The sequence below is a fragment of the Haliotis asinina genome, chromosome 3, assembly GCF_037392515.1.
Source record: "Haliotis asinina isolate JCU_RB_2024 chromosome 3, JCU_Hal_asi_v2, whole genome shotgun sequence".
NCBI lineage: Eukaryota > Metazoa > Mollusca > Gastropoda > Lepetellida > Haliotidae > Haliotis > Haliotis asinina.
In genome coordinates, this window is record NC_090282.1 from 67,357,637 (window position 1) to 67,374,532 (window position 16,896).

General features: G+C 41.6%; 1 protein-coding gene across 2 annotated transcripts in view; it reads left to right on the forward strand.

Moving 5' to 3' along the window:
• Positions 1-1,746, forward strand: part of LOC137278339 (uncharacterized) — a 57,492-nt gene extending 55,746 nt beyond the window's left edge. For both annotated transcript variants that reach the window (XM_067810618.1, XM_067810617.1), the window contains exon 2: positions 1,098-1,746. In XM_067810618.1, the coding sequence (XP_067666719.1) occupies positions 1,105-1,683 (579 nt within the window). In that variant the 5' untranslated portion in view covers positions 1,098-1,104 and the 3' untranslated portion in view covers positions 1,684-1,746. The remainder of the gene's footprint in view (positions 1-1,097) is intronic.
• The last annotated feature ends 15,150 nt before the right edge of the window (positions 1,747-16,896 follow it).

Consider the following 16,896-nt stretch of genomic DNA (forward strand, 5'->3'; position numbering starts at 1 on the left):
CAAACTAATTAGTAACCAAACCAAAAGCTTGTCTGTGTCAGCTGCATCTTGGCATTAGATTTACAAGTCTGAGGGAATGCCCAGGAATGTTTGTTAAGGAATGTTAAAGGTTATAAATTGCCTGGCTCACAAATGATGGGGAAATGCCCAGGAATGTTTGTCAAGGAATGTTAAAGGTTTTACATTGCCTGGCTCACAAATGATGGGGAAATGCCCAGGAATGTGTGTCAAGGAATGTTAAAGGTTTTACATTACCTGGCTCACAAATGATGGGGAAATGCCCAGGAATGTTTGTCAAGGAATGTTAAAAGTTATATATTGCCTGGCTCACAAATGATTGGGAAATGCCCAGGAATGTTTGTCAAGGAATGTTAAAAGTTATACATTGCCTGGCTCACAAATGATGGCGTCTTTGTGATGATGAGTAAATGATTGGGTAAATCACGATAGAGCTCAAGTATGGGTTTATATAAATACAGTCAAAGTAACTTTGAATTAGGATTCAAAACGATGTGTCGCATTGTTAAGTATAGTCAATCAAAAGATAGTGTAAGATTAGCAAATCAATCAGTAATCAAATTTATGGCACAATGGCATGTTCACATGTGTAAGCTTAGTTCCAGTCCACACGAATCACGTTTAAAGGCAACAATGTAAAGCGTCAGTCGTTGGTTATCTCTGCTGGCTTAAATAGCTTGAATTTATTTTTAACAACAATGGTAAAATCGGTTTATGATATTGATGAAAATTCTTAAATGATGGAGTTGATTTTAATGGACTGCTGCTGCAGCTGATAATGGTTATGATGATGATGATGATGATGATGATGATCACCCTCGAGAGTAGTTTTGTTGTGTTAACAAACACGTGTATGAACTGTGGTGGCTTGAAACATTTTGTACCAACAGTTAATTTTCAGATTGAGCACATGTTAGTTTCAACAGTAGTGAGTTGAATTACTACGTGCATTCTAAAAGAGGCAACACACTGTGGAATGCAGTCTCTTTGTAACGATACACACTAAAGCCATTATGCATATGTAAAGCCGCTTTGCGTGTCGCCCTCATGAAACTCCTAATTTATGCTTTTTCTTTCAGATCGGCCATGCCCCGTTTGTCAGTGTGCCTGGCTGTTTTAGTCTACACATGTGTGTCCTTGACGCTCATATCAGCGGAGGAATCCAACAGCCAGGCAAATACAGAAGCGAAATACTTCTCACCTGGAGAAATAACATGGCCGACAGGGAACGGGGTATATGATGACGAAATACAAGCATTGGGTGGTGATGGCGAGGGACATGTGAAACGCGTTGCCGACAGAGAAAACACATCTTCCGGAACTTCTCTGTGGGAAAAGATTCTCAACCGAATAGGAAAAACACAAGAAACTTTCGGCACTTCCGGTCAGTACCCGCATCTGCCAGGCAAGACGGCGTATGAAGGGAGGTATTTGGCTCCTCAAAGTGGACTGGCAAAACTCAAACGAAATCTTTCAGGTATGCCTTCGTTTGAAAAAGAGCGCGCAATGAATGACGGAAAATTCAATACAGAGAAGAAACGAGGCCTGTCAATAAATGGCGCACTATCTTCTTTGGCGGATATGCTTTCGGCGGAGGGTCAACGCCGAGATCACGCCGCCGCGCTTCGGCTTCGACAGCGCCTCCTAGTGGCTGGGAAAAGATGAGAAAAAGGACGCAAATTATGGATTCAAAATTATTCGGTTTTTCAAAGACATCCAGTGACAATCTAACACTTTACAACGATATGTCGTGATCAATGGCAACTGAGTGAAACAATTACAGGTTAGAACATGACTTTCAAAACGGTTTTTGAAATGATGTCACTCAACTTCAGTTTCACGGTATAAATCAACACAGTTATAAGCATGGGTGGTTTTGAATTCAGTGTTTGAATTTTATTGTGATATTCAAGAATTGTTCGGCATAATTTCACGAAAGTGGGATCTAACAGACATGAACGTTTTTGTTTGTGTTAAAGGCAAAGGCGATTCTGTTGCAAATTTCAACCGCTCAAGGAGCATCCACGATTACTTACTATCATTGACAAATACATTGCATTAGATGAGACCCTCGTGTAATGTTGTTCTGTTGACAGAAGTAATGTTTTTGCAGATATATGGACACGTAGTAAGCCCATGTCTTTTCCACTCCGCAAAATGCTCTTCGCTTGCGTTGCTAGTAAAGAAACAGTTGAAGTCAATCAGATGGTTTTCGAAAAATACAAATTGTCATTATAACGAGTTATTGGTCCACGTCAACAGTTGTAATCTGCCGTTGCTTTTAAACCGTAGCCAGCGTCATCAGACGTTGTTTAACAACAAGACGACGACAGACAATTTACACACATCTCAACACACAACCCAATGTGCTGGTTGAATATAGTTCAAAATAACTCATTTGGTTATGTTTGCCACTGTCCCTCTGAGACTCATACGCCTTACAAAAAAAGTTCTTCGTGAAATCCCATGACCCCAATTCCGTTTCCGTGAACGTTTATTCCGAAACAATTATGCATACAACCAATGAAACTGCTGTGGAACGCTGAATGTCTTCGCGACAAACGATGATTTTACGTTAATGGAGTGTTCTTAATATCCGCTGGGATTGTAAATCGACGAATTCCTTAATCTGTCCAAATTTATACCAATAATAAAGTTAACGATATAGGAATCTGCTGCGACTTTTTGACAATATTATGCTAACACACGAAACTTTCCCGTGCCGCATTGTTCTATTTATTTAAGACAGCAATAAACAAGTCAACAGAACGCTATGGTATCACAATTATTTTTATTACACAGTATGAATGACAGCTTGTTATAATCAGAAGTATATTTTTCTGATGAAGCCAGCAACGATAGAACAAAGGTTTTATCGTCCACTGGGAACGCCTATCAACAATATATGCTTAGGGTTAAATTTATCTGATTTTCGGGGCATTAATTCTCGCTCTCCGTCAGATAAAAAAGGCATAAATTCCAATCATTTACTAGAGGACCGTGATGAGTACATGATAATGGTTCACACCCGATAAATAGATGTGAATCAGATACACACAGTCTATTTTAACAAAGCGCGGAGGGCCTCCGACCAGCTGTGCTTGTTTGCTCAATGTATGTATAAACCTGTCCATAAACAGATTCTGTATGTAGTGTAAACAGGAGTAACGGATAGTGTATTCTCCAGAATATATTTTGTTGTGGAATAAAGTGATTGTTGCCGATGAGCTATTTGTTTCCTTCCGCGTGAACGGTCACAACGATGTATCATCAAAAGTAGCTATGAACATATGAACTGGAGGTCGAAAGAAAGCATACACATGGAATAGTATTTCACGAAGCATTAAAAAACCTTATAAAAAAGTCAATAGGCTGGGAAAAAAATCACCAAAACACTGCATTGTATGATGTGTCATTTTTGGCCACCATAAAACACATCAGTGTTACACTCTTCTTTGCCGTACAGGGGCGGTGGGGTAGCCTGGTGGTTAAAGCGTTCGCTAGTCACGCCGAAGACCCGGGTTCGATTCCCCACATGGGTACAATGTGTGAAGCCCATTTTCCGGTGTCCCCCGCCGTGATATTGCTGGAATATTGTTAAAGCGGCGTAAAACTAAACCCACTCACTTTGCCGAATATTTTGTATCCATCGAAATGCTAGTGCTATTACAAAAACATGCGTTAATCGGGTTGATAAAAGATTAGTTATGTTTCTCAGTGAAGAGGAACAAATCCTTTTTATTTTTTTATTTTTTCATTTTGTTTTCAACTTCCATATTGCAATAGGATAGGCTTACAGTAGATGTTAACAGCATTTGGATGCATTTTTTTTCATCACTCCAGGGTCTACATGCCACTTAAAGAAGTTATGACACTGATAGTGAGTGTTAAAAACAAGTACATGTTGTGCAATAAGCATTGAGATCTGCAGAATGAAAATCTCAATAGTGTACAGCATAATCTCTTGCCAGGTGAAACACATTCAGTGTAAAACTCCACAGGGATGCTTTTCAAACTCATTAAATGATAAACGTAAATAGGATCAGAGTTATTTTGGATTTTTTTGTATATGGTAAGGCAGCAATAGTGTTACTTTTAATAGTTCATATTTCATAACGACACAGTATCGAGACTTACTTACTGCTTGACAAGTATTAGATGAGCCACGAGCCGACAAATGACCTCATCGTGCATGCATGGAAACGCCCTCCAGAACATTCCATTTGAAACAAGAGGGAAACAAGTTGTTGTCTGAATATTGAAAAGTTCAATTTCCTCGTGCGAATCGTGTCGTGATGGTGTTTTGCTGAACTACATCGCTCAACAAGACACGTGTTAAACAGTAGCGGTATTGATTTCACGCCACGGTCAGCATGTAATACGTGTGCTTAATCGCCAGTCTACCTTTTAGCAACCAAGTGTATTTGTCCAGGTTACTTACCCCGCCTGCTTCTTACAAATGCCTTCACTGCGCTGGCTCATCTAATACTTGTCAAATATTAAGGATGACCATCTACCTTCGATCACATCCATTAAGGCTGACTGAAGAGAAAGAGAGCGAGTGAGTGAGTTTAGCTCCACGCAACTTTCAGCAATATCATGGCGGGGAACAACAGAATGGGCTTCACACATTGTACCCACGTGAGGAATCGAACCTGGGTGTTCTGCGTGACAGGCGAAAGCTTTAACAACTAGGCTACTCCACAGGATCAAAACAAAAGTGAAGTCACTTCTGTTAACCGAGAAGTCGGTACTATTCCAGTACCTTGTAAATTACGACATTTGTTGCATTATAAATAAGTGACGCCATAGGACCACCTCCGTGGTGTAGTGGTTAAAGCTTCCGCCTGGAGAGCAGAATGTCGTGGCTTCGATCCCCGGCCGCGCCACACCAAAAGACGATAAAATATGGTACTTGTTCCCTGCCTGGCTCACGGAATTAATGGTTACAAATAGGACTAGTTGCCTCGGAGTCAGTATAATGTGTCTGAGTGGGGTATATATGCTTAACTACGGCATCGTAGAGGAGTGAACAAGCACTATATAACCAGCTTAAGCCTGGCTAGTATAAGTAACTACACATACACGCATGCACGTTGTCATATGAGCGAAATATATTCTTAAGTGCGACATTAAATCCCCATTTTACCTCATCTTACCTCTGAACTTAATGCCTGATCCAGAAAATTCACAGCATTTAATTTAACTACCCACAGGCTCGGGGAGGTTCCCATTCACTCATTAACATTGCGGATCTAATGTGGTCGAGAATTAATAGAGATGAAACAATACACATCTTGTTTGGAAAGAACCAAAGGTCGCGCAATTTCTGAAACTGAAGAATTGTGTGCAGGTCCACTAGTTGTGCTCCTCACACAGATTACAGTTATCGGAGAATTCATCTGTAGAGCTTTTATGTGAGTGCCGCATCACGTTGACCTCAACCTACATTCAATGTAAATTTGAGGGAATGAGCGAGTTGTGTTTAACGCCGCTTTTAGCAATATTCCAACCATACGATACTGTACAGTAGAAATGGGATTCACACATGTGGGGATTCGAACCCGGGTCTTCGGCGTGAAAGCCGAAGGTTAATACAGAAAGCACGAACAGAAGTGAAGGTTCAGATCAAATCAAACAAGAACATTCCTCTCCATCGACATCAACAATCCATAGCCACCAGTGTTTACCGTAAACCAACACATACGGATCAGTACATCCATCACCAGTCCAACCATCATCCCCAGATCAAGAAAGGCATAGTAGCTACCCTGGCACGAAGAGCAAAAGCAGTCCGCAGTCCTGACAGCCTCCACAGCGAATTAAAACACCTGAAATCAACCTTCCAAGACCTCAACGAGTACCCACCCCATCTAGTCAGCAACACCATCACCAAGACCCTGAAAGAAATTCCCAAGTCAACTAAACCAGAACCTTCCCCCATCAGAATTAACATACCATACCATGGCCAGATAAGTCATCGCATCAGCCGTCTCATCAAGAAAACAACAGGAATAGACGTCACCTTCCGTAGCGACACCAACCTGAAAACGCTACTATCAGCTAATGGACGCGGGCCAACAACACCTAAATGCAACAATCCAGCAGGATGCATCTACCAGATCCAATGTAGTTGTAAAGAGACATATATTGGTGAAACTGGTCGACCACTGACTATCAGGTTAAAAGAGCACAAAACATCAGTTCAAAATTTGGATCAGCCGTATGTCTGCCGTATGTGAACACATCATGCACAACCCCAATCACAAGATTGTTTGGGACAACACCAGGACATTAGTTAGGAACGCCAGTGACTTAAAAAAACGGAAGCTCCTAGAAGCCATTGCAATCAAGCGGAACAAGCCCTCAATCAACAGAGACGGAGGTGTTTACTTTACCCAATGCATGGAACCACCTTATCCTCAGTGACTAATCTTTATCCAAACATCTTTTCCTGTAACTCGTTAACCTAATCAACACAAGCCTGCACACCAATCAGTTGAAGCCTGTACATAAGTTGAAGCCTGTACATCAATCAATACAAACCTGTATATCTTGTTACCCATTGTTATCGGTCTGCTGTTATGTGTATATATACCACAACCCTTTAGTTTTATCCTCAACTCACCTGAAGAAGAGACTAGAATCTGTCTCGAAACGTTGTGACCTTGTGTAATAAAGAAGTTGAACTATAAAGCACTTTTAGTTTGATTCCTCCAACTTCTAAATGCCTTTGAAACAACGTATACGACATCATCATGGAGATGAGGCAATCTCAGCGCTCAACCGATTCACCAACTTGCTAACCAAGAAGACTCGAAATGACAACCAGCTTACATTCCTTCTGAGATGCCGGGATAACAAACTAGTTCCTAAAGGCCTGCAACTGAAAACCTCCATCCGACGGTCAACACCAGCTATTGCTAAGATCCTGCATGAAGCCAGCAGCAAGATACTGAAACACCAGATAAGCAACCTGAGGCAAGAAAGGAGTCACCTTCACCAAGCCATACAGAATGGTAAGTCAACCCTTGAACACCAACTGGAGTCAGACATATATGAGAAGATTCAGAACATCACGGCCACCTCAACTAAGTCACTTCACGACAAGATCAGAACCAACCACATCAAGAAATTCTAAGACCTCCTCAACCATAATATCAAAAACAGGAACAAAACAGCTAGGAAAAACAGAGATGAATACCTGAACAAAACAGTAATAAACCTGAGCAGCAAACCCTAGACAACCTCACAGATCTCACTCCTATCCAAAGGACTGAGCTATGTGCCGACCAACCCACGTCCCAACCCAGATGTGTACATCAGCGACATAGAGAAGGGACTGCAACAACTGGCCCCTAATGGCAATGTGGACTACCTACAACACCAAATAGCTGACATCATCCGCAACACCCCAAGTCAACAGAACAACGTGTCCAAAGATGAGCGGGAAGCAATACAAGAACTCAGAAAGGACAAGGGGATCACCATCACGGCTGCAGACAAAGGGAAAGCCACCGTTATCATGGACACTCCAGAATTCACACAGCTAGTAGACAACACCCTGAAAGACCCCACAACTTACAAACCTCTAACGAAAGACCCTACTGCCAAACTAGAGAGACAGCTAAAGAAAACTCTGAAGACCCTCCATACCAACCGAGAAATCAGTGATTCCATATTCAACCACCTCAATCCCAACAACTCCCAACCGCCATATACCCGTGCCACCGTCAAAATACATAACACCCCGTAAAGACTAGAATCCTTGTGTGCTCTAGAGGATGCGTCTACTACAACACGGCCCAACATCTATCCCGCATCCTAGCCCCACTGGGAAAAACTGACAGCTCCTTCGTGAAAGATTCGGCATCCCTCGTACAGCAACTGAGAAACACCAGTGACACAAAAAAAAGTTGATCAGCTACGACGTGGTAGACCTATTTACCAATATACCCATCAAAGAAGCTATTCACATCCTATCTACTAGACTGGAAACATCTCTACCAGACCTAGACACCAAACTCACAGCCCAAAGCATCGTCGATCTCGTAAGTAAATGCTTTGAGACTTCATATTTCAACTGGAATGGCCAACTCTTCCAACAGATCCATGGATTGCCAATGGGATCCCCTCTATCACCACTACTGACAGAAATATACATGATTGCCTTTGAAGAAACTGCCCTGAAAACTGCACCATTCACCCCAAAGCATTGTTTCCGCAAAGCAGATGATGTCCTTGCCCTCCTGGACGATAACCAAGACCCAGAGGCCCTGCTGCAACACTTGAATTCCCAACACCCAAGAATTCAGTTTACAATGGAAGAAGAGACACACCAACAGCTTCCCTTCCTGGACATTCTTCTCCACCGACGCCAACAATCCATAGCCACCAGTGTTTACCGTAAACCAACACATACGGATCAGTACATCCATCACTAGTCCAACCATCATCCCCAGATCAAGAAAGGCATAGTAGCTACCCTGGCACGAAGAGCAAAAGCAGTCTGCAGTCTTGACAGCCTCCACAGCGAATTAAAACACCTGAAATCAACCTTCCAAGACCTCAACGAGTACCCACCCCATCTAGTCAGCAACACCATCACCAAAAACTCCCAAGTCAACTAAACCAGAACCTTCCCCCATCAGAATTAACATACCATACCATGGCCAGATAAGTCATCGCATCAGCCGTCTCATCAAGAAAACAACAGGAATAGACGTCACCTTCCGTAGCGACACCAACCTGAAAACGCTACTATCAGCTAATGGACGCGGGCCAACAACACCTAAATGCAACAATCCAGCAGGATGCATCTACCAGATCCAATGTAGTTGTAAAGAGACATATATTGGTGAAACTGGTCGACCACTGACTATCAGGTTAAAAGAGCACAAAACATCAGTTCAAAATTTGGATCAGAAGTCTGCCGTATGTGAACACATCATGCACAACCCCAATCACAAGATTGTTTGGGACAACACCAGGACATTAGTTAGGAACGCCAGTGACTTAAAAAAACGGAAGCTCCTAGAAGCCATTGCAATCAAGCGGAACAAGCCCTCAATCAACAGAGACGGAGGTGTTTACTTTACCCAATGCATGGAACCACCTTATCCTCAGTGACTAATCTTTATCCAAACATCTTTTCCTGTAACTCGTTAACCTAATCAACACAAGCCTGCACACCAATCAGTTGAAGCCTGTACATAAGTTGAAGCCTGTACATCAATCAATACAAACCTGTATATCTTGTTACCCATTGTTATCGGTCTACTGTTATATGTATATATACCACAACCCTTTAGTTTTATCCTCACCTCACCTGAAGAAGAGACTAGAATCTGTCTCGAAACGTTGTGACCTTGTATAATAAAGAAGTTGAACCATAAAGCACTTTTAGTTAGTTTAATACCGCTTAAGTAAACGTTTTTACATGGCCCCTGGATGTAAATTACTGACCAAACGAGACCTGATAACTAAATTAGCGATCACCACATAATCATGTGGGACATGTGTCAGTCACCAGGTAAATAAACATCCCACTTACAGCTTGCTCTGGCGTAAGCAGTTTACAATACACTGACAACTGGAGGCCAGCCCTGATGAGTTTGTTCATTGTTATATGTAGCTTGGGAGTATCAGTGAGTAGACCGGTGCAATAAAACATGTTATATTACTTACAAATCTTGTCCGTTACTCTGTCATTTGCAGATATTGATAAGTTTGGATAAGTAAAAAACCTGATAAGTAAACAATTTTGACGGGTCCCTTGAAAGTTTACACGAAAACATCTAGTATAGCATCTATGGCACTACCCATGCTGTAATTACTTGAAAGGAAATATATATCATTCTAAACTGAATATATTTACTTAAATGTCCTTGCCCTACATCTACAGTACAAAGTCCTGAAAGCGTTTAGGCAATGTTTTTGTTTGCACAGGTCGAGGCAGTTCACTGGTAGTGTCATTAGCACTTTCAGTAGGTTGGTTACATGTCTTTGTGGTCTCACTCACTTCTGGTTCATCCACCTCCTGAACTTGGTGTTCTTTTGCATAGTAACATCTCATGTGAGATGTGTTACGTTCAAACTGCTTACCACTTGGTGACTGCACCGTGACCTTGGAGCTAGACTTGGACACGAACTAATATTGTGTAGGTATGAATGATGCTTCAAATTTTCCAGGCTGCTCTTTCCAAAGCAAGACTGTCGCCTAGCGACACTGTCGGCATGCCATTTTGACTTTCCTTTGAACTCTGTATCTCTGTCTCGAACTTCCTGGTCCATCACTTCACGTATCATCTCTGTAATCTTCCTTTGCATTTTCCGACCAAACGAAAGTTCGGCTTTTCCCAGTTGTGGTGAGAGGAGCGGCCCTAAACGTCATGGCGTATGTGAGCAATGCGTCTTTCCAGTCAACCCCTGTTGCTTGCGAAATTCTCATTCGTTTTAACAGTGAACTATTTTGTTTTCTTCGCCATTGGCTTGAGACCGTCTTGGTGTGACCCTTCGGTGCTTTATTCCTGTTTCATTCATGTACCTGACAAAGATTTCCGACACAAACTGTGGACCATTGTCCATTGAAATACAGCCCTGTGTTCAGTGAAGACTTCCTCAGTTAACCCTTCCACTTCAGCTGAGATTGCGTCGACATCTACTCAACACCAAGTTTCATTGACGTTGTTCTCGTAAGGAGTGTTTCTCCTCCACCTTCAATCACGACGAACTCGGCTCTTGTTCTGTCAGATCCAGCTTCAAGTTCTGCTGTCATAGGATTGTGTGTAGCGGCATTTCACTTGCTTAAGGGTGTAATCTTTTTCCACACTTCTGAGAATGGCACTTTTGTTTCTTTAGTTTTCCACACAGATTTCTGTCAACAAAGTTGCCGTCGCTACCTGAGTCCACAATAATTTCAACTTTTATACCTCCAGTCAACACAGTAACCTTCTCTTCTTCTTTTTGCTTCTTTCTGTCTTTACTCATAGTCTGTAGTCAAGTCAAGTCACACGTGTATTTTCATATATATCGATCAACACTGCATGTGAACAGAACATCAAAACATATAGCCCATGTTGTATTTGGGATTTCACTTTCTACATTCGGTATAAATTAGTTATTAATAGTTCTAGAATCTGTACTTTAGTAAGAAAGCGTAATCTGAAACATGTTACACTTCCTCAGTAAATCCGATTCTAGTACTGTGGTTACATCCCATTTTGCCTACAGTCCCAATTTACCTGCATCCCAGTTATACTGCAGGCAGAATGGGAATATTTCATACCTATAAAATACTGGAACAACCCATTTATCAGTCACGGAAGGATATGTTATGCGGTTTGAAGAAAGGGTAATTAATGCAAGTTCAAATTAAACAACATCAAGATATTGGGGTTAATGAGAGGACGGTTTCAACGCTGTGGTCATTATAATCCATTAAGGATACATAAAGAGTATACAATGCGTATGTTCGGTTGATTAAACCCCTGATAATGGCAAATGGTCAGCATGTTCATCACTTCGCAAACAGGAGGACGGCAAGTTTCCTTTGACAGGTACCCATATGATCTTAACGTCAGACGACAGACTTCAACACATTCTGCCGTGACTTCAGTAAATACTGGATTGTGATTGGTCAATAAAATCATTCAGATGTATATATTCACGTTACATACATTATTTTCCAACACAATATTCATTATTATATATATTCTTAAGAACACGGTTATGGTAGAATAGAGTCCCATCCTAAATGGCATTGTGTGTTCACGGCATGGGAACCGCGCCAATTAACAGATATCAGAGGGGTACATAAACTACAATCCTTGGTCTAACCTACCAGTTTCCAACATTCATTTTTCGTTGAAGCCGCGGTGTCTGAGATGCTCAGACAACTGACTTCGTGTGCCTGACTGTGGGTATGGGTAAGATCCCGGATGGCACTCAAACCGATTTACTGAGAAGGTGTAATCCCAAATTTAAATGTGTTATATTTGACCAGTTTCTAAATAGCATTATGTTTTCATCATAACATGTGGCCAACTCGTGGCTGAGCTGCCTCAGCCTTGCACAACCGATGCATCTAGAACTAGGTGCGTGGATATTATTGCGTACAATATCGGATGGTCTGAAGTTATTGTCAAATCCATCCTGCCGTGATCACAGGGTCACAGGGTCACAGGATCGCAGGATCCGATCTGAATGACCGGGTACTCAGAATAGTTTCCTGTTAATTTGCACATACGATAAGAGGCATTCTGTGTAAAGTTACTCCAAAGGCGGAAGAGGGTCGTGACGTCAGAGTAAGCAACTGTCCAAAGGTGATTCAGAGTCGCCAAAACGTAAAATTGATCTTTCGTTGTAAGAGGCGACTAACGGGATCGGGTGGTTGACACATACCATCGCATTCCAATTTCGTAGATCGATGCTCATGCTGTTGATCACTGGATTGTTTGGACAAGACTCGATCATTTACACACACCCTCAATGTACCTGGTATATACAAACTAGTCCATATAACTACGCCTTCAGCTGGTCATATGTAACTGTTCTAGGTAATATGGGTTATTTGATAAAATTGCTTCTGTTGGACAAGCCAACATCCTCTCATCGAGATATCAAGACACGTGAACATTTCACTGTCAACCTGTAGGAGATTTCCTCTAAAGTCTCTTTTGTAAAACCATCCTTTAAAAAGAACTTATGTCTTATGTTCCTAGGTATTAGTAATAATAGTAGCTAATTCGGTTGGGATGTCGACATTTTGAAACATGATTTAAAGCAAAGCTTGTCTCTTTCGTACTCAAAATATGTTATGTATGAGTCACTGAAAAAATACTCTGTCATCAGTAATGGAACATTCAAGACTTTCTTCCCCGGAATTTTGACATTCGATTTGATCTAAGGGAAATGTCAACGGGGTAATGGTTCTAAAAGAAAAGCTAAATCGTATAAATGTGATCAGTTATATTTGTGAAGATCTATGGATAGATGGATGGATGGTTCGGTAACATACACGCACTGGCCAGGCAGATAGGACGAGTTCCATTACAGCACATAGCACCGTGTCTCTGCAGGGAGCTTAACTATGGCGATAAATGGTGTTTCAGGTTTCGCAATACTTACAAACAGATAAAATCATTCGAAGTCGGACATCAGTAAAAACCTGTATGAGACGTAACCGAAATATATACAGTATACGCAAAACATACTTCTATCTTTTAAGTGTTCAGTCGGAAGCTGATCTGTAGTACCAGTGACGTCAAAAATGGTTCCAGAGGCTTTCTTGGGGAAGGGTAACCCGGGCATTAGGGTTGAACGTAAGCCGGTGTTATGGTTTTGCTGAAGAAGGTTATGACTGTGACTACAGGGAGATCGATCTGACATCTAGATAATGCGGTTGTGGTTAATTCACTAGCTAGGAAACGAGATTAAGATGTACTTCCTTCTAACAAAATGCGATTTGAGCAAATATATCAAACAGCTTAGATGAATCTATTGCATTGTTTTCCCAGGACGCCTGTGTAATTGGATCGCAAGAGTCAGGGAGACGGACCGGCAGCCGTTCTGCTCAGGGTAGCTGGCTGGGGAGAGAATGCCTCGCGGCAGTAGTAGTAAACTCTAATTGCTTCATGAATGGGAAAACTTATACTAGAAACCGAAATAATGAGTGTTGTTTGTGATATGGACTGTGGCCAGCCTTATGGACAATGGGCATGTCTTGACTATGGCCATCTTCAGTCTTCATATCTATTCTTGCCGCTATATACCTGTATTATTGCTGAATGCGGCGCAACACTAAACCCACTCACTCACTGATATTCATTCTGAACTGAGGAACAAATGAAAGTGTGGTGAATATGTTTTCTGCTATTGGCAACTGATCCAAATGATGTTAAATTTTATTGTTCCTGTATACCCGTTGTTAATTCCTGCATCATTTTGTATTCTGTGTCTGGGCAATCTATCATAAATGGAGAATCTCCCTGAACTGTCTACTGGTGTTAGTTATATCAACATGAGATGAGAAAGTTAAAATATCCGGCGATGGTATCTTTACTGTTATCAGTGAGTGATGATATATTTGATATCAGTAGATATCAAGGAGGGATCCTATTTATCATTCAGCTACATAAACTGACATTGATTCAGGGACCTGTAATGACAGTGATTCAGGGACCTATAATGACAGTGATTCAGGGACCTATAATGGCAGTGATTCAGGGAGCTATAATGACAGTGATTCAGGAACCTATGTTGACAGTGATTCAGGGGCCTATAATGACAATGATTCAGGGACCTATAATGACGGGGATTCTGAGACCTATAATGACAATTATTCAGGGACCTATAATGACAGTGATTCAGGAACCTATGTTGACAGTGATTCAGGGGCCTATAATGACAATGATTCAGGGACCTATAATGACAGGGATTCTGAGACCTATAATGGCAGTGATTCAGGAACCTATGTTGACAGTGATTCAGGGGCCTATAATGACAATTATTCAGGGACCTATAATGACAGTGATTCAGGAACCTATAATGACAGTGATTCAGGAACCTATAATGACGGGGATTCTGAGACCTATAATGACAATGATTCAGGGACCTATAATGACAGTGATTCAGGGACCTATAATGACAGTGATTCAGGGACCTATAATGACGGGGATTCTGAGAGCCATAATGATGGTGATTCTGAGAGCCATAATGATGGTGATTCGGCAGCCATAATGATGGTGATTCAGGAACCTATATTGACAATGATTCAGGGGCCTATAATGACGGGGATTCAGGGACCTATAATGACAGTGATTCAGGGACCTATAATGACAGTGATTCAGGGACCTGTAATGACAGTGATTCAGGGACCTATAATGACAGTGATTCAGGGACCTATAATGACGGGGATTCTGAGAGCCATAATGATGGTGATTCTGAGAGCCATAATGATGGTGATTCGGCAGCCATAATGATGGTGATTCAGGAACCTATATTGACAATGATTCAGGGGCCTATAATGACGGGGATTCAGGGACCTATAATGACAGTGATTCAGGGACCTATAATGACAGTGATTCAGGGACCTGTAATGACAGTGATTCAGGGGCCTATAATGACAGGGATTCAGGGACCTATAATGACAGTGATTCAGGGACCTATAATGACAGTGATTCAGGGACCTGTAATGACAGTGATTCAGGAACCTATAATGACAGTGATTCAGGAACCTATATTGACAATGATTCAGGGGCCTATAATGACAGTGATTCAGGGACCTATAATGACAGTGATTCAGGGACCTATAATGACAGTGATTCAGGGACCTGTAATGACAGTGATTCAGGGACCTGTAATGACAGTGATTCAGGGACCTGTAATGACAGTGATTCAGGAACCTATAATGACAGTGATTCAGGAACCTATAATGACAGTGATTCAGGAACCTATAATGACGGGGATTCTGAGACCTATAATGACAATGATTCAGGGACCTATAATGACAGTGATTTAGGGACCTATAATGACGGGGATTCTGAGAGCCATAATGATGGTGATTCGGCAGCCATAATGATGGTGATTCAGGAACCTATATTGACAATGATTCAGGGGCCTATAATGACAGGGATTCTGAGAGCCATAATGATGGTGATTCGGCAATCTATGTTGACAATGATTCAGGGACCTATAATGACAGGGATTCTGAGAGCCATAATGATGGTGATTCAGGAACCTATATTGACAATGATTCAGGGACCTATAATGACAGGGATTCTGAGAGCCATAATGATGGGGATTCAGGGACCTATAATGACGGGGATTCTGAGAGCCATAATGATGGTGATTCAGGAACCTATATTGACAATGATTCAGGGACCTATAATAACATGGATTCTGAGAGCCATAATGATGGTGATAAAGAGACCTATAATGACGGGTATGTAGGGACCAACATTGACAGGGATTTAGGGACCTATAATGACGGGTATGTAGGGACCAACATTGACAGGGATTTAGGGACCTATAATGACGGGTATGTAGGGACCTACATTGCCAGGGATTCAGCTAGCTATAATGACGGGGATACAGGGATCTATAATGACAGGGATTAAGGTACCTATTATGGCAGAGATTCAGGGACCTATAATGACGGGGATTCAGATTCAGAGACCTATAATGGCATCGACTCAGGTGCCTATATTGACAGGGATTCAGGGACAACCGCGGGATCTTGAATGACAGGTATTCGGGGACCTATAATGACAGGGTTTCGGGGACCTTTAATGAAGGGATTGAGCTACCTATAGTAACGGGGATTAAAGTAATTATAATGTTAGGGATTCAGGGACCTATAATGACAGGGGTCCAGGGATATATGATAGATAGCAGGGATTCAGTGCTTAATCTTGAGAGACTTACAGCGGCAGATATTAAATCTTATAACATGACAAGAGAAGTTTAGATAGCAGCTGACTAACAAAGAAAATATTACACCCAAGTAAGGAAATGTCTGTCAGACGTTGGGTGCTTCTCTAGGAGTACCTTATGCATTATCTATAGTAAAGGGCAGTGCTGCAGACAGACTTCTAAGAAGCACCACTCATGTACACGTATACACTTCCAAATAATTGATGATTCAGACCACATTTTCTTAGATGTCGCTGTCTTTATTTCTTCAGCGGTTTCACTCATAGGAATACTTATGAGTAAGGAAACTGTTGTCACAATGATTGTGTCGCGACAAATCAAGTTATCTGGAGAGCTCCCAATTCTTTTCCTTCCATTAGTGGCATTTTACAGAGCTGTTTTCCTGCACTAAAGCACCACCAAACATTGTGCAGTTTTGTTTTCTGCGTTTCTGATTAGATAGCT